The sequence below is a fragment of the Protomyctophum parallelum genome (genome assembly GCF_964188405.1).
Source record: "Protomyctophum parallelum genome assembly, chromosome: 7".
In the NCBI taxonomy this organism is placed as follows: domain Eukaryota; kingdom Metazoa; phylum Chordata; class Actinopteri; order Myctophiformes; family Myctophidae; genus Protomyctophum; species Protomyctophum parallelum.
Window position 1 is genome coordinate 49326913 of NC_139705.1, and position 20000 is coordinate 49346912.

The 20000-nt window shown below is 44.5% G+C and overlaps 1 protein-coding gene across 1 annotated transcript in view; it reads left to right on the plus strand.

Moving 5' to 3' along the window:
- itpr3 (inositol 1,4,5-trisphosphate receptor, type 3) overlaps positions 1 to 20000 on the plus strand; it is a 109745-nt gene that overhangs the window by 30011 nt on the left and 59734 nt on the right. Inside the window, 10 exon segments of the mRNA XM_083770005.1 lie at positions 1301 to 1400; positions 2477 to 2637; positions 3128 to 3269; positions 3883 to 4044; positions 6922 to 7094; positions 7699 to 7818; positions 17233 to 17314; positions 18021 to 18136; positions 18893 to 19144; positions 19795 to 19939. Of these exon segments, the coding sequence (XP_083626131.1) occupies positions 1301 to 1400; positions 2477 to 2637; positions 3128 to 3269; positions 3883 to 4044; positions 6922 to 7094; positions 7699 to 7818; positions 17233 to 17314; positions 18021 to 18136; positions 18893 to 19144; positions 19795 to 19939 (1453 nt within the window).

The following is a 20000-nucleotide window of genomic DNA, read 5'->3' on the forward strand; positions in this document are numbered from 1 at the left end:
AGCACCCGGAAGGACCGTCTCAAAACGTCTACTTCCTCATTGGACCACCACATTTTGGTGGTCCAATGCGGAAGTGCAACCGAGCGCTCAATGTTATAAAGCCCAGCTGCACGGGGGTTTCCTCGTCATGAATCCACGGGTCCGCCTGCAGTCCTTCCTCTTACCACTAGGGCCACGTTGGAGCGCCTCACTGGCCCCTTGCTCCACACACAGCTGTGTTCAGTCAGCTAGGATAAGACTTCGGTGGCCGAGCTCTTCAAAATAAAAGTACCCGCTAAAGTAAACAAAAACGATTAATTTGCACATTAAAACAATACATTGAGTATTTAAATGAAAATATTCAACACAAATTATTTTTCAGTGTATTTTTATTAACATTAACAAAGTATTCACTGGAGTGCTTATTCCGTTACAAATAGGACACTGGACAAAAAACAGCTGTTGTGACATACGCACGCGTTTGGGGAGACCCCCTCTACAACACCCCACTCTTCGCTAAGCGGGAGAGGTGTAAAATTCCGAGCGCCAGGCCTTCTACCGTTGTCAAAGGTCAGAAAAGTGCCGTTTCCAGACCAGAGTGGGCACTGGACAAAAAACGGCTCTTTTGGGTTAGCTGTTGTGACATACCGTACGCATGTGACCCAATACTACGGATACGCGGTTCAAGATGGATAGATGGATGGACTATGTAAAAATTACAATTCACTATTTAGCTTATTGCTTTACTAAAACGGTTACAAACATATAGCAATATTAATCTAATAAAACTATTAAATTCACAAAAGTAGCTACGCTTTGCGCCACCAGAGCGAGCCACATCACTTCCTTTTTTTGCTGCAAGTAGGCTATGTGACGGGAGAATAGCGCTTGATGTCTTTACAGGGGCGCTTAGACGCCCGCACGGCATGTGTTTGTAAGGCAATCAAGCGCTCCCCTTCCCCAGTACAGCTACAGAGATGCGGAATCAGCTGCGAATGATGTAAAGTGATTGAAGGTGTGGGTTATCGATGAAATTTACACTGGTCACGTGACGGTAACCAGCCAATCAGAATCAAGTATTGGGACTAACCGTTTTAGAATATTTATTTGTTATGCACTTGGAGTGTACTGTTACACGGTGAACTGATGACCAAGTTAAAGGGAACTCCCAAAATTAAAAGAATCCTGTGAGAGATCATGGATGGAAAAGGGTTTAAATCCCGAACCCAGGATATTGCATAGAGCCCTAGTGGTGTTCCTAGCACCCTAGCATGTGTTTTGACCACTTACCAGTTCTCACTGCCGCTTGTCTCCCCATCAGGAACTCGTACGTGCGGTTGAGACATCTCTGCACCAACACATGGATCCAGAGTACCAACGTTCCCATAGACATCGACGAGGAGAGACCCATCCGGCTCATGGTTAGTAACTTAGTACACTGTGTGTGTAGGACTGTCAGGATCTGAGTTGAGGATTCTTTGTCACAAAATAATTGTGATTAATGATTACATTACCGGTACATGTACAAAATATACAATTTTCAACACAGACATTATTGATTATTATGCAAAAATAATTGCTATTATTTCAAATAATTGCGATTATGTAATAATTGAGACAGGCCTATGTCTCTGGTGAGGGTACTTAGGGTAGTATGTAAACTCTTACTACCACCAGACATAATCAAATGATGGCAAGGCCCCCATTTTAGCAGATTTTGTTCCCCAAGGGTTAATCATAAAGTATCAAGCAAGCAAAACCAAATCTCTAAATTGAAAATAAATATTCAAAAACAAATACTTCAAATGATCAAATGTAAAGTGAATCAATTATAATATAATAAACACATCAAATGATCAAATGAACATGTGACGCGTTGAGAGCTTGTATCGTCACAGGGATGTTAGGGTTCATGTGATTCATCTATAAGTCTGTCTAGTCGTGTGTGTGTGTGTGTGTGTGTGTCCTCCAGACCATCATAGAGCTAGGCTACAGGTGCAATCTACTTGTGTTTATCTTCGGCAGCTTAGAACACGTACACAGTCTGGTTGTAAGAGGCTTCCAACAACTTGGGAGGCCAAAAGAAGCAGCCAAACGGCTCGCGGAATTCTGTGCAATCTCTTCTACTATCGGTAGCCGCCAAATATGGCAAAGACGCTGTTACTTGTACCCCTGAAGGGTGTGTGGGTATTTGTCTGTTACTTGTACCCCTGAAGGGTGTATGAGTGGGTATTTGTCTGTTACTTGTACCCCTGAAGGGTGTGTGGGTATTTGTCTGTTACTTGTACCCCTGAAGGGTGTATGAGTGGGTATTTGTCTGTTACTTGTACCCCTGAAGGGTGTGTGGGTATTTGTCTGTTACTTGTACCCCTGAAGGGTGTGTGGGTATTTGTCCGGGATTTGCTGATTGCACTCTGTACAGCACCTTGTAAATATTAGTGTGGTTGTATTGTATCTCTTATGTGGACATAAATAAATGATTAAAGTGTGTGTGCAGTTGGGGACATGTCCCACTAAGGAGGATAAGGAGGCGTTTGCCATCGTCTCGGTGCCCGTGATGGAGATCAGAGACCTGGACTTTGCCAACGACGCCAGCGCCATGCTGTGCACCGTGGTGGAGCAGTTCACCCAGGGCTTCATCAGCCCCAACGACCGCAGGTCTGTGTGTGTGTGTGTGTGTGTGTGTGTGTGAGTGAGTGTGTGTGCGTGCATGGTTGTTTGTGTGTGCGCGAGCGTGTCCTGGATGGCGCCTTGGTCACAATTGCATCATGGTCACAATTGCACTAGTGTAAACCACTTCCCCGTTCTTGCATGCGTGCATTCTGCCCTAAATAAAACTGTCTGTCCTATACAGTCTGACATCAAAAAAGAGTAATATAATTCAGTATCAAATCTAAATTGGGACTCCCAGTGACAGCAAAGTTAGGCTGCGCTAGTCCCTTCTGTATTACAGCGGTATCATTTAAAATAATGATAATAATAATAATTTTGAGGCCCACTCCTTGGGGTGTTTTTTGTCACGGTATATTTATATAGTTTGGGGTTAAGGTCTTGCTTTGATACATTGCCGAGGCCTTGAATCCAACCTGGGACCTTTTCGCCTTCCGAGGCGGGCTCTCTAACCATTGGTATTTTGTGTATGTTTCAGGTTCGCCATCAAGCTGTTGGAAGACGTGGTGTTTTTCGTAGCCGATGTTGTGAACAGTGGACAGGCCGTCCTGGATGTGACCATGTCCAAAGCCAACCGAGAGAGGCAGAAACTCATGAGGGAACAGAACATCCTCAAGCAGGTGGGTGGACCTTCAGAACCATCCCAAAACCATCCCACAGGAACTGATGTGACACGTCACGCCACCATATATAGCCATCTCCATAATGTGAAGATCATGACACTGACCTCATCTAACTTCTCATACATGGAGAAGACTGGATCATCACCTAGATCTGCATATATAGAGCAAGGCTTTTTCTTTTTTTTTTTTTTTTCTATAATTTTTATCCCACAATTTTGTAACCCATTTTTCACCCCTGTGTCAATTATCTAATGTGATCCTGGACTCTACACACCCTCCGCCAACCTGGGGAGAGCAATGGACTTGAACTTCATGCATGAGTGTCCAAGTTGCTCCTTTACACCTGACAGGGGGGAGTTTCCCTGGTTGGACGTAGCGCGTCCAACCAACCAGTTCCTTTCCCCTCCATCAGGCGTCCCGAGCGGGAATCGAACCCAGGACCTTTGCACTGCAATATATTCTGATCCTAACTCAGCCTAGCCACGAGCCATAGCATGGTCTACACAGAGAGGATGAGCGGAGCGCTTGTAATTGTCTTTGTTCATAGAATGTCTTCAACAAATTAACATGTCAGGCCTTGATAACATTTCTTCTTCTGGTGCAATGTCAGATCTTTGGCATCCTGAAGGCTCCTTTTAAGGAGAAGGCAGGGGAGGGGCCTCTGCTGCGATTGGAGGAGCTGTCAGACCAGAAGAACGCCCCCTACCAGTACATGCTCCGCCTCTGTTACCGTGTGCTACGCCACTCCCAGGAGGACTACCGCAAAAACCAGGTGAGATTACGGCAAACAACCAGGTGAGATTACGGCAAAAACCAGGTGAGATTACGGCAAACAACCAGGTGAGATTACTGCAAACAACCAGGTGAGATTACTGTAAACAACCAGGTGAGATTACGGCAAACAACCAGGTGAGATTACGGCAAACAACCAGGTGAGATTACGGCAAACAACCAGGTGAGATTACTGCAAACAACCAGGTGAGATTACTGCAAACAACCAGGTGAGATTACTGCAAACAACCAGGTGAGATTACTGTAAAAAAAAAAAACTAGAGACAGATGAATACAGTATCAGCCCTCATTTGACTTGTCACTTCTATTACATTGGTATCAGCAATTATTCAGCCCCATGTGATTTGTTATCACTTTCAATCTGGTGTGTCTATGTCATAATGGGCGAAACATTTGTAGACCTATCAAAGGCTTTCAAAGATTTTCCTAAATAACTCGTCTACGAGCTCACATGTTTCATTATGCTGCGTTGTGAGCTGTGAGGATCTGCAATCATTTTTTTAAAACAAATCTACGTTTTACAAATAGATTAGAACAGATTTAATTTTTGCACCTTTTAAGGACAATGGCCCTCATTTATCAATCGAGTGTAAAATCTGCCACAGATTCGAGTGCAGGTTTCGTAGTACACCCACGTCGCCACGGCATTTATAAAGTGATCCAAACAGCTGATCCTTCCTTAATTTTGTTCTCACGCTAATAAATGTCACGGCTGAATTTGATCTGGCACGCCCTAAGAAATCAAGCCTCGCCCTCGTTTTTGCGACATGAACAACGGCAATACGTTTCCTGAAACCATGGTTACATGAAAAAATAGGTTTCTCCCGTGCCTTGCTGCTCGCCTCACCCCCCTCTCTCATACACACGCACAGCACGCACACGCAACTTGCAAGCCCAACTAACTGGTGTGTTGTTAAACAAATAAAGAACGAACACCTGCATGAATTAAATAAAGCGTGCGTGCGGGGGGTGAGGCGGGCAGCAAGGGAAGCGAAGCGAGAGGAGAAACAGACAACTAAATAAAGTTGTAGGCCTACCCTGTGACAGGGTAGGCCTACAACTTTATTTAATTCATGCAGGGTCCCTGTCTGTTTCCCTCTCACCTCGCTTGCCTTGCTGTCATGCACGCACGCACCTACATGACACATTAAATAAAGCTGTCTGTTTCTCCTCTCGCTTCGCTTCCCCCTCACCCCCCGCACGCACGCACGCACATATCGCTATTTGCAACTTTAACTGTGTGTTGTTAGTTGTATATTAAATTATTAAAGTATTTTTAATTTAATATACAACAAGATATATTAGTGAACGAAAACCTGAACCTGTGAACCATAATTAAATAACAAATAGGCACACACACGCTGCTGTTTTGCAGGTGCTGCTCCTTCTGTCCTGTCTGTCTGTCTGTCTCTCTCTATCACAGTGGTCCGTCCGTGACCAACTGACCATGCACGTTCCGACGTTCGCCAGTCTATTTAGATTGCCTCGCAGTCGTTAGTCACTGTTATATGAATGTGCAGCCAAAACCATAGCCTCATGTGGCTGGTGCATGGGCTGGCTGGGTAATATACCTATATCTCCGATGCAGTTCCCACTTGCGCTGGGAGCCTGGCACGGTACATTTGGCATTCGAGCGACGCGTCGGGTTTATTATATTGCACATACCGTAAGAAATACATCGGCCTTCATGCTGTAGATTAGGCTACAGTAGGATACCTGCACGTTGGGACTCTCCGCAGCTGAGCTGCAGCAGCTGCTGCACTATACTCTCCAACGTCCCGTCATGGAAATATTTCAGCACAGACAGCCCAAATCCTCGCATGTATGCGCTCATGCAAAACACTGTTTAAATGGCTTAAGCATCTCTTGCAACATTGTTTTTAATTGCGCGATTTTATCTCCTACTAATTTCATATGACACATGTATTCCTTAACATTTTTATTTATTTATTTTTTACATGTAGCCCATATACATTATACATACCTTTTATATAAACATTTTAGGAGTGAATACATATGTTTTGATGCCTGTGACAGCCTCTCAGCAGTTCAGACAAGGCTGCTCCGCTTGTGTAAAACAGAAAAACAGCGTACGCCAGCTCGCGACCAGACGTGACTATTTGTCCTACTCAAGTTCAATTTCAAGCTTTGCCGGAAATGTTAAATGCCGAAAATGTCGGTAATTTCGGCGTGCGCCCATATTTTGGCGTACGCACGGTTGATAAATGAGGGCCAATATGGGCCAAAACATGAATTAATCAGTGGTCTAGCTTCAGGCAAATATATCTGTCATTGGTCAGGCTTTAACCCATTCAAAACGGGAACCCCTTTTGGTGTTCTAACTTCTAAGCATTATGTTATACTTTAGCTATTGGAAAATAGAGCTTGTAGAGCTATAGATCTGCTATTTTAGAAAAATCGTGAAAATGTGGCGCAAATCTTTGAATATATATTCTTTCGCAGTGAACGTTTTTAACTCAAATATTTGCTTCTGTGAGATCCCTGGGAACAACATATTTTTACGATGGGGGTCCGTGGCCAAATACAGATAATTGTGTACATGAAAAAGGTTGAGCACTACTGACATAGAAATATAGTTTTTTTAAGAAAACTATTTTTTCAGAATCGGCCTCAGGTCTAAATGGGTTAATGATAACCTAAACATAAGGCAAGCTGACCTCAAATACCAAAGAGATGACATCAAAAACCAGATGAGGAAAGGAGAGAGGATGAGGGAAAGATGTCAAAACAAGTCAGAAGAGTGGAAGAATGAGGTTTGTGGGGTTGAATCCCTGCAACACTTTGTCAAAGTGTCCTTGAGCAAGACAACCTTTTCTGTCTGCCTGTGTGTCTTCAGGAACACATAGCCAAGCAGTTTGGAGTGATGCAGAGTCAGATCGGCTACGACATCCTGGCTGAAGACACCATCACCGCTCTGCTGCACAACAACAGGAAGCTGCTGGAGAAACACATCACCAAGACCGAGGTGGAGACCTTCGTCAGACTGGTCCGCAAGAACAGAGAACCCAGGTAAAACCAGGGACGGATAACCCAGGTAAAACCAGGGATGGATAACCCAGGTAAAACCAGGGATAGAGAACCCAGGTAAAACCAGGGATAGAGAACCCAGGTAAAACCAGGGATGGATAACACAGGTAAAACCAGGGATAGCGAACCCAGGTAAAACCAGGGATGGATAACCCAGGTAAAACCAGGGATGGATAACCCAGGTAAAACCAGGGATGGATAACCCAGGTTAAACCAGGGATGGATAACCCAGGTAAAACCAGGGATAAGAGAGGGGCAGAGAGAAAAATTACATGATGATAAAATATGTGCACTAAGTTTCAGACAATTGATGGCGTGTGTGTTTTTTTTTCTTCTTGTAAACATAAAATAAACATAAAATAAACATCTGTTTATTATGATTTTTGGCATAAAAGCATTTCAGTAATGATTTACCAGAGAATTACAGATCGGACAAAAAATAGCAAAAAACATACAAACAAGAGACTTACAATAAAAAGAGACAAAACATAACTGATGGTGTGTGTTTTTGTGTGTGCATTTGTGTGCATGTGTGTGTGTGTGTGTGTGTGTGTGTGTGTCCATGTGTGTGTGTGCGTGTCACCAGGTTCCTGGACTACCTGTCAGATCTGTGCGTTTCCAACAACGTTGCGATTCCTGCCACTCAGGAGCTCATCTGTAAATGTGTCCTGGACCCCAAGAACCAAGACATCCTCATTAAGACTGAGTATGAACCCTATAACACTGACCCTGAGAACCAAGACATCCTCATTAAGACTGAGTATGAACCCTATAACACTGACCCTGAGAACCAAGACATCCTCATTAAGACTGAGTATGAACCCTATAACACTGACCCTGAGAACCAAGACATCCTCATTAAGACTGAGTATGAACCCTATAACACTGACCCTGAGAACCAAGACATCCTCATTAAGACTGAGTATGAACCCTATAACACTGACCCTGAGAACCAAGACATCCTCATTAAGACTGAGTATGAACCCTATAACACTGACCCTGAGAACCAAGACATCCTCATTAAGACTGAGTATGAACCCTATAACACTGACCCTGAGAACCAAGACATCCTCATTAAGACTGAGTATGAACCCTATAACACTGACCCTGAGAACCAAGACATCCTCATTAAGACTGAGTATGAACCCTATAACACTGACCCTGAGAACCAAGACATCCTCATTAAGACTGAGTATGAACCCTATTACACTGACCCTGAGAACCAAGACATCCTCATTAAGACTGAGTATGAACCCTATAACACTGACCCTGAGAACCAAGACATCCTCATTAAGACTGAGTATGAACCCTAACACTGACCCCAAGAACCAATTTACAATTTACAATTTAGGCATTTAGCAGACGCTCTTAATCCAGAGCGACTTACATTTAAGCAAGAACAAAAGCATGGGAATACATCACATAAAAGCATCTATCATGAAACATGCGTAAGCTAAGAAGGTAACAGTGGAATATCTATATGATGAAGCTATACATACACTATACATAATAAACTATACATATTCACTACTATGCTATACATATGTACTATGGCGTGCTATGACTATATACAATACAAATATAGTGCTGTCTACATAACATGCTATAAGTCTGTGTCAAATGCTATCTAAGCCAACAGAAATGCTATCTAAGGGGTTAGGGTAAGTGCTATGGGCCATGATGGAGTCTGAAAAGGTGGGTTTTCAGGCTACGGCGGAAGATTGGGAGTGATGCTGCAGTTCTGACTGCAATGGGAAGTGCATTCCACAGTTTTGGAGCCAGAAGGGAGAAGAGTTTGGGACGTGTGGAGCGTTGTCCCGGCGTTTTTAGTGAGGGTACTTCCAGTTTCCCTGCGTTGGCTGATCTGAGTGCGCGGGAGGGTTTGTAGGGTTCAATCATACTTGTAAGATATGGGGGAGCCATACCTTTGGTTGCTTTGAATGCCAGCATCAGAGTTTTGTATTCTGTGCGGGCAGCGACCGGGAGCCAGTGGAGGGAGCGGAGCAGGGGGGAGACATGTGAGAATTTTGGCTGGTTGAAGACCAAGCGAGCTGCTGCATTTTGGATCAGCTGGAGAGGCTTAAGTGCACATGCTGGTAGGCCAGTAAGGAGGGAGTTACAATAGTCGAGTTTTGACAAGACTGTTGTCTGGATTAGGAGCTGGGCTGATTCCTGGGTGAGGAACGGTCTAATTCGTCGTATGTTATAGAGTGTGAACCTACATGATCGAGTGACAGCTGTGATGTGAGCTTTGAACGAGAGCTGACTGTCCAGGACAACACCAAGATTCCTGGCTGTTGGGACAGACGTTACCAGGGCGTTGTCTACGGAAATAGTTAGCTCCCGCATAGGGCAGGACTTAGCTGGGAAGAAGAGAAGCTCAGTCTTGTCTGGGTTCAGCTTGAGGTGGTTGGAGGACATCCACTGTGAGATGTCAGCCAGGCATGCAGTGATGCGCTCTTCCACCTGAGTGGCAGAGGGGGGGAAGGATAGGAACAGTTGTGTGTCATCGGCGTAGCAGTGATAGGATATATTGTGAGCAGAGATGATAGTGCCAAGGGATTTAGTGTACAGTGAGAAAAGGAGGGGACCAAGTACAGATCCCTGTGGGACCCCAGTTTGGAGGGTTCGGGGGGATGATAGCAGACCTTTCCAGGAAACCTGGTAGGTCCGATCGGTGAGGTAGGAGGAGAACCACTTTAGTGCCGTTCCACCGATGCCTAGCTCCGCTAGGGTTTCTAGGAGCAGCTGGTGGTTCACTGTGTCAAATGCTGCTGATAGGTCTAGGAGAATCAGTACTGCAGAGTGGGAAGCAGCTTGGGCAGCATGTAGTGCTTCTGTGACTGCCAGCAGGGCAGTTTCTGTGGAGTGGGCCTTCTTGAATCCGGACTGGTTGGGATCCAGCAGGTTGTTCTGTGAGAGATGGAGAGAGAGCTGGTTGGAGACGACACGTTCAATGGTTTTAGAAATAAATGAAAGGAGTGATACCGGTCTGTAGTTCTTGACATCTGAGGGGTCAAGGGTTGGTTTTTTGAGGAGTGGTGTTACTCTGGCTGACTTGAGGGCAGATGGGACGCAGCCTGAGGTTACTGAGGTGTTGATGATGGAGGTGATGAAGGGGAGCAGATCAGGTGCGATGGTCTGGAAGATTGGAGACGGGACAGGGTCAAGAGGACAAGTGGTAGGTCTAGAGGATGTTACTAGTTGTAGAACCTCGTCTGGGGAAAGAGGAGAGAAGGAGGACATGCATGGTATGTTGGGGTTGGTGTTGGTTGAGTCAGATGCCACTTTATGTGGGAGGGGAGGAAAGGAGCTGCTGATATCATCAACCTTCTTCTCGAAGTAGTTGACAAAAACATCAGCAGTGAGGGATGAGGGTTGAGTGGGGGGAGGGGGTTTAAGGAGGGAGGTGAAAGTGGAGAAGAGCTTCCTTGGGTTAGACGTACAGGATTGGATTTTGGTGTGGTAGAAAGAGGTTTTAGCAGTGGTTAGTGAGTGGGCAAAGGCAGAGAGGAGTGAGTGAAAGTGTGAAAGGTCATCTGGTAGCTTTGACTTGTGCCACTTTCTTTCGGCTGCCCTTAGAGGTGTTCGTTCAGATCTGAGAGTTTCAGATAGCCAGGGAGCCGGTGGACATGAGCGAGCTGGCCTGGATGAGAGCGGGCAGTGTTGGTCGAATGCAGATGAGATAGAGGAGAGGAAGGATGAGGTTGCAGTGTCAGGTGAGAGGGAGAGGAATGACTCCAGGGAGGGTAGAGAGGAGAGAATAGAGGATGAGAGGGAGGAGGGGTTTAGGGATTTGAGATTGCGTCGGGAGGTGACGTTCGGGGGGTTAGTATGTTTAGGCGGGAGGGTGGAGAGAGAGAGGGAGAAGGTTATGAAGTGGTGGTCAGACCTACTTGAGGGGGTAACAGAGAGTGTGGAGGGAGAGCAGGCTCTGGAGAACACAAGGTCCAAAACATTACCGGCCCTGTGAGTGGGAGGGGAGGGAGATAGGGAGAGGTCAAATGAGGCCAGAAGGGATGTAACGGGAAGATACTTCTCTGCGGTAGGAAGGTTGAAGTCACCCAGTAGAATCAGAGGGGTGCCATCTTCCGGAAACGAGCTGATCAGAGAGTCTAGTTCTTCCAGGAAGTTCCCGAGAGTTCCAGGAGGGCGATATAGCACAATGAGGATGAGGGGGACTGGCTGTGATATTGAGATAGCATGAAATTCACATGTGGACAGAGAAAGGTGAGAGAGATTTAAGACACGGAAATTCCATTTGGGGGATGTTAGTAGCCCTGTACCCCCCCCTGTACCTGTTTGGCGAGGGGTGTGGGTGAACTTGTGTGAAACAGAGAGCGCGGCGGGAGTTGCAGTGTTATCTGGGGTGATCCAGGTTTCAGTCAGAGCAAGGAAATGCAGAGACTTGAGGGAGGCGTGGCCTGAAATGAATTCAGGCATATTCTTTTTGGTAGCTGCGTGGCAGTTCCATAGTCCTCCCTCCACCACAATATGGTGACTGGGTGAACGAGCTGGATAGATGAGATTTGACGGATCTCTGTGACTGGAGAAGTAGTGTCTAGGGCGACATGAGGAGGACAGTATAGGGACGGTGGGAAAGCACATTCTAAACAGGTATAAGAGATAATAATAATAATAATAATAATAAGGTACAATAATAATAAGGTACAACTAGTAATTATAACATAATAATAGGAAGTAGGAAATAAGTTGATACAGAACCCCTAGGACGGCCTCCTTCGATGTGTCTGGATGTGTCTGGGTGTCCAGGTCTTTGGATTGGACACTAGGCTATATTAGTCGGCCTGTGTGATTTTTTGGGTTGGAAATTGGAACGATACAGCAGAGAAATTGGAACGATACAGCGGTGAAATTGGAACGATACAGAGAGGAGATTGGAAAGGTACAATGTGACTAAGTAAAACACAGACAGAAGACAAGTACAAGAATAATAAAGAGAGGAAAAAGTATAGAAAAAGTTCAGAGTATTGAGTTCACTCACTGTGTACCAAGTAGCCGGTTAACAAAGCAAGTGCAGAGGTGAGACCAACCGTTAGTCAGATCGCCTTTGGAACTGGGCACTATATATAGTGTTGGAGGGTTATGTTCTGAAAATTGAGGGCGTGGCTAAGTGTTCAAATGAGCCTGTTTGATGGCTGAGTTGATAGCAGTTAGCCAGTCCTAATTAATCCCTTTGTCCAGTTTCAAAGGTACAATTTGACTAAGTAAGTAAAAACACAGACAGAAGACAAGTACAAGAATAATAAAGAGAGGAAAAAGTATAGAAAAAGTTCAGAGTATTGAGTTCACTCACTGTGTACCAAGTAGCCGGTTAACAAAGCAAGTGCAGAGGTGAGACCAACCGTTAGTCCCAACCAAGACATCCTCATTAAGACTGAGTATGAACCCTATTACACTGACCCTGAGAACCAAGACATCCTCATTAAGACTGAGTATGAACCCTATAACACTGACCCTGAGAACTAAGACATCCTCATTAAGACTGAGTATGAACCCTATAACACTGACCCTGAGAACTAAGACATCCTCATTAAGACTGAGTATGAACCCTAACACTGACCCCGAGAACCAAGACATCCTCATTAAGACTGAGTATGAACCCTATAACACTGACCCTGAGAACCAAGACATCCTCATTAAGACTGAGTATGAACCCTATAACACTGACCCTGAGAACCAAGACATCCTCATTAAGACTGAGTATGAACCCTATAACACTGACCCTGAGAACCAAGACATCCTCATTAAGACTGAGTATGGACCCTATAACACTGACCCTGAGAACCAAGACATCCTCATTAAGACTGAGTATGGACCCTATAACACTGACCCTGAGAACCAAGACATCCTCATTAAGACTGAGTATGGACCCTATAACACTGACCCTGAGAACCAAGACATCCTCATTAAGACTGAGTATGAACCCTATAACACTGACCCTGAGAACCAAGACATCCTCATTAAGACTGAGTATGGACCCTATAACACTGACCCTGAGAACCAAGACATCCTCATTAAGACTGAGTATGGACCCTATAACACTGACCCTGAGAACCAAGACATCCTCATTAAGACTGAGTATGAACCCTATAACACTGACCCTGAGAACCAAGACATCCTCATTAAGACTGAGTATGAACCCTATAACACTGACCCTGAGAACCAAGACATCCTCATTAAGACTGAGTATGAACCCTATAACACTGACCCTGAGAACCAAGACATCCTCATTAAGACTGAGTATGAACCCTATAACACTGACCCTGAGAACCAAGACATCCTCATTAAGACTGAGTATGAACCCTATTACACTGACCCTGAGAACCAAGACATCCTCATTAAGACTGAGTATGGACCCTATAACACTGACCCTGAGAACCAAGACATCCTCATTAAGACTGAGTATGAACCCTAACACTGACCCTGAGAACCAAGACATCCTCATTAAGACTGAGTATGAACCCTATAACACTGACCCTGAGAACCAAGACATCCTCATTAAGACTGAGTATGAACCCTATTACACTGACCCTGAGAACCAAGACATCCTCATTAAGACTGAGTATGAACCCTAACACTGACCCCGAGAACCAAGACATCCTCATTAAGACTGAGTATGAACCCTATAACACTGACCCTGAGAACCAAGACATCCTCATTAAGACTGAGTATGAACCCTATAACACTGACCCTGAGAACCAAGACATCCTCATTAAGACTGAGTATGAACCCTATAACACTGACCCTGAGAACCAAGACATCCTCATTAAGACTGAGTATGAACCCTAACACTGACCCTGAGAACCAAGACATCCTCATTAAGACTGAGTATGAACCCTATAACACTGACCCTGAGAACCAAGACATCCTCATTAAGACTGAGTATGAACCCTATAACACTGACCCTGAGAACCAAGACATCCTCATTAAGACTGAGTATGGACCCTATAACACTGACCCTGAGAACCAAGACATCCTCATTAAGACTGAGTATGAACCCTATAACACTGACCCTGAGAACCAAGACATCCTCATTAAGACTGAGTATGAACCATATAACACTGACCCTGAGAACCAAGACATCCTCATTAAGACTGAGTATGGACCCTATTACACTGACCCTGAGAACCAAGACATCCTCATTAAGACTGAGTATGAACCCTATAACACTAACCCTGAGAACCAAGACATCCTCATTAAGACTGAGTATGGACCCTATAACACTTACCCTGAGAACCAAGACATCCTCATTAAGACTGAGTATGAACCCTATAACACTGACCCTGAGAACCAAGACATCCTCATTAAGACTGAGTATGAACCCTATAACACTGACCCTGAGAACCAAGACATCCTCATTAAGACTGAGTATGAACCCTATAACACTGACCCTGAGAACCAAGACATCCTCATTAAGACTGAGTATGAACCCTATAACACTGACCCTGAGAACCAAGACATCCTCATTAAGACTGAGTATGAACCCTATAACACTGACCCTGAGAACCAAGACATCCTCATTAAGACTGAGTATGAACCCTATAACACTGACCCTGAGAACCAAGACATCCTCATTAAGACTGAGTATGGACCCTATAACACTGACCCGGAGAACCAAGACATCCTCATTAAGACTGAGTATGAACCCTATTACACTGACCCTGAGAACCAAGACATCCTCATTAAGACTGAGTATGAACCCTATTACAATGACCCTGAGAACCAAGACATCCTCATTAAGACTGAGTATGAACCCTATAACACTGACCCTGAGAACCAAGCCATCCTCATTAAGACTGAGTATGAACCCTATTACACTGACCCTGAGAACCAAGACATCCTCATTAAGACTGAGTATGGACCCTAACACTGACCCTGAGAACCAAGACATCCTCATTAAGACTGAGTATGGACCCTATTACACTGACCCTGAGAACCAAGACATCCTCATTAAACCCCCCAATTAATTAATGCCAATATTCCATATTTCTCTCCACGATGGGGGCTCCTAACCCTCCCGTCCAACTCTCCTTGCGGACCGGTGCCGTGCCAGTAGGAGTAGGTGCAGTGATAAATATCGCTCCCTCTCTCCCCCCGCACACGGGAGAGAGAGGTTACAATTGTGTTCATATACAGTAGAGTCTATATATCGACAAAGCCGGAGGCTCATACTGCATTGGAACACTCTGCGATGGTTGGCAGGCACTTTACCACTGCCCCACCCAAGGCACTTTACCACTGCCCCACCCAAGAGCCTCTGAGTGATTGAGTATGAACATAGATTAGTGTTGTAGAAAGAGTGCTATTCACTCAATTGTGCTAAGAAAGCCAGGTTACTTAAAAGATGTATGCTGGACAGAAACATTACAGCCTGTCTCCTTCACAGCCCATTGCACATGTACTCACAGTAGATCTAAGAGAAGAGTCGCTCTCAACCTTTTTGATGGGTGCTATTCCCTCCAACGTCTGCTTTTTGAAATGACGTCATATAGCAGCCACGTCTATGGACTTTTAATGTTTGTTTAGAGCACTTTAAACAAACAGAATGGCAGCCAAGTCTATGAACTTTTACTTTTAATGTTTCTTTTACGGCAGTTAAACAAACATTTCTAGGCGCCCCTCACCTCACTGTCTGATTTTAATATTTCAACTACACTGTAAAATCAAGTGGAAATCTTTGATATAAGAAAAATGTTGTTGTGGTATAGGGTGTTCTTGGATTCAGAGGTCAGGGAAAGGGGGTACTGACTGAGGCCAGACTTAAGTTTGAGAAGCAGCATTTTAGAATACACAGAGCAGGGATAATCATATCAGAGACATGATGCAACCACACCCCACTACTAGTTGTTCTCCTATGCATGTGCAAGCCGGGTAGGGCATGTCCGAACCAACCACAGCAGAGCCCTGCCTGCCTGTCTGGGGACACTGGTGCAAAAGTACTCACATGTACTTAAAGTACCAAAAGTAAAAGTACTCCTTGTGCAGATTAGAATGTCCCATTTCAAGTTTCAAAGTAGCAGATCTACAAGCTCACAATGCGTCACATGACATCGCTACGACATTGTAAGCTTGCAGATATTTCGTACATGTCAGAAATGTACAGTATATAGGGCTGCTGAAAAGGTTTAGTGTATGTTTTGTAATAATAAACAAAATCTAGAAAAAGTAACTAGTAAATAAAGTTTTCAAATAATTGTAGTGGAGTAAAAGTACAATATTTGCCTCTGGAATGTAGTGGAGTAGAAGTACTAGCCCATTCTGGACGGGAACCCGTTTTGGTGTTATGTTATGCTTTAGCTATTGGAAAATAGCAGACCTACAAGCTCGTAGCGCGCCACCGAGTGGCGCGCTATGAGCTTGTAGGTCTGCTATTTTTTTTTAATCGTGAAAACGCGGCACAAATCTTTGAATATAATTTCTTTCAGAAGACTTTGGACGTCAGGCCTAGTAGTAGAGAAAGTACCTCCAAATGGTACTTAGTTTCCAGCCCCGCCTGAGGGTTCTATAGGTTCTGAACAATGTCTAATCAGCGGGACGTATGTCTGCCCCGTGGGCCAGCGCCACGCTTTGATCCGTTCTGAAGAGAAACCACACACTGAGCTAGACATGACTGAGCAGGTCTGGGTGGGGAATGGACATTCACTGCTACCACACACACACCCACCACAGCCCCACCCCCACAGCCTCACCCCCACTCCCACACATATACACACACACACACACACACACACACACACACACACACACACACACACACACACACACACACACGTGCGCACACACAGTCACACACACACACACTGACTGTACACACTACATTATATGAAGTAGATATAGTTCACGTTCCCTTCACGTTAGATAGATTAATGCAGTACATAGATTGACAGGCAGGCAAGCAGGAAGACAGGCAGACACATAGATAGATATACTTTACAGTAGATAGTTAGATGGATATATTGATGGACAGGAACTAAGGAAGTCACTTTGTGTGTGCGTGTGTGTGTGTGTGTGTGTGTGTGTGTGTGTGTGTGTGTGTGTGTGTGTGTGTGTGTGTGTGTGTGTGTGTGTGTGTGTGTGTGTGTGTGTGTGTGTCCAGGCGCCGTGTCCCCAAAGAAGCGCACCTTGGTGGGACTCAGGGAGAATACCTCAACTTGGACGACTATGGAGAAGAAGATGAGGTCTGTCTGTGTTCTGGCCTGCATTTTCAGAACACAATTATGATCAATCAATCGATTGTGTTGCAGCTTGGATCAGTGGAACTGATGTAGTATTGCTTGGATCAGTGGAACTGATGTAGTATTACTTGAAATTGTTATTTAGCAGTATTTGTCCTAATGTAAATCAAACGCATTATGTAACTTGCTGCTTATAAGAAATGGGAATTAAAAAAATGTTCAAAAAATATATTGAAAGATACATATATTTCCGTGAAGGGAAATGACAAACCGATGACGGATTGACTCTATAGCATTGATTGTGGAATAGTTGTCTTGCTACACAAAACTAGTCCTGTGTGTGTGTGTGTGTGTGTGTGTGTGTGTGTGTGTGTGTGTGTGTGTGTGTGTGTGTGTGTGTCAGAGGCTTGAGGATTATAGGGTTGTCCAAGTGTAAGGCAAAGCAGCTTGTAACATACTGTTCAATCTCCTCCATTATAGGCAGTCAGTCTATTTGGAGGAGAAGGTGCTTTTTGTACCCATGATTTACTTTCGGTGGTAATATGACAGAATGTTGGCTGTGAATAAGTTCATGTGTTGCCTATATTCTGTACATTTAGGGCTTGTTTGGACTCAAGCACCGAGACACGTGATGTTTCGAGTGCGTAGTATATCAGAAGCAACTGAAAATATTTGTGCCCTTGATAATGTATTTTATAAATGTGTGCAGGTGTGGTTGGTGTGGACAGATAAGGCGAATGAGAAACGTGAGAAAAGCATCAGAATGCTAGCCCAGGAGGCCAGACAAGGAAACGCCCACGATGAGAACGTACTGACCTATTACAGGTATTTATTCACACACACTGCATTTATAAGGCTAGCAGTATTTTTGCGTTACATTAGGTAGCCTATATGACTTAACAAATGAACTGCGTTCCGCCAATTAGAATCGAACCGGCAACCGCTATTGGCGGAACGTTGCGTCAGATAAGCTTTATTATTGATATCAAACTGGATCGCTGATTATTATTATTATTATTTTTTTTGGCTTGGCCTTTTCTTCTTCAGCGATCCTAGACAGGTTTCGTGCACACGCACTGCCGTTCACTTCTTGTATACAGGCGGACTAAAAAGCTCAATAACTCTAAATCTACAGAGCTCTCCATGGTCCATGTACAAAACGCGCAATGCCCCTGTTTTCACACTATTTTCACTGAGACCTTGTGATGTACAGTAGACAGTACATATGATATTTTTCGGCCGTGACATAGCCTCTTTTTTTCCCCCTCCCCTCCCCCCAGAGTTCCTGCTCTGAAAGAGCCACAACCCCGGTATCTTGTACCATATGAAATAAAAGGCACATACAAATATACATAGACATAATAGAAGACTAATAGAAGTATGCAAACAAATAATAATAATAATAATAGTAATACAAAAAATATATATATATAAAAAATAAAAATAAAACAATTGTGACATATCCTCTTTAAAGGTATTCATGTACATATACATGTGTGTCCAGGTACCAACTGAAGCTCTATGCCAGGATGTGTCTGGACAGACAGTACCATGTGTGTGTGTGTGTGTGTGTGTTTCCAGGTACCAGCTGAAGCTGTATGCCAGGATGTGTCTGGACAGACAGTACCTGGCCATAGATGAGATCTCCAAACAGCTGGACGTGGAGCTGATCTTCCTGTGCATGATGGACGAGACGCTGCCCTTTGACCTGCGGGCGTCCTTCTGCCGCCTGATGCTCCACGCCCACGTGGACCGAGACCCCCAGGAGCTGGTGACGCCCGTCAAGTTCGCCCGGCTGTGGACCGAGATCCCCACCTCCATCACTATCAAAGAGTAGGGATAAGTTACTGTTACCGAGATCCCCACCTCCATCACTATCAAAGAGTAGGGATGAGTTACTGTTACCGAGATCCCCACCTCCATCACTATCAAAGAGTAGGGATTATCAATCAATCAATCAATCAACTTAATTTGTTCAGACTCAGGGTCCAATAAACAACAGACAACATAAAACACTACATACAGAGAAGAAACACCCCTAACCCATAAAAACATCAATTTTACAATAAACATTCATACCAGTGCTTCCAAAAAGCAGACGGGTACCTAGCGCTACTGAAGCTGGGGTTACATAGCAGCATAATTATGCAGTTTTGAGACTCATTGAGCCGACACATACATTTATACATTAAGTTTCTCAGTAAGGCATGAAAAGTGTATACTCCCACACTACAGAATTAGTTACAGATTAGTTACTGTTACTGCTACTATTACTATTACTATTACAGAGTATGGGTTAGTTACTGTTACTGCTACATGTATTACTATTACTATCAAAGAGTATGGGTTAGTTACTGTTACTGCTACTATTACTACCAGTAAGACACCCTGAGGGCGAGAAGCACGTGCACGCGTCTGCCTGGGGGACGGCAGACTGCTGGGCGCATCTCATGCTGTGTGTGATCGTTGTATTTTTCCCTCAGCTACGACTCCAACATGGACGACAGTCGGGACAACAAGAAGAACCGCTTCTCCAACACCATGGCCTTCATGGAGGAATACCTCAACAACGTTCTCCACGACGAGCTGCCCTTCCACAACGAGGAGAAGAACAAGCTCACCTTTGAGGTCAGTATACTGTCTCACTGCTGTGTCACTGCTGTCTCGCTGCTGTCTCACTGCTGTCTCA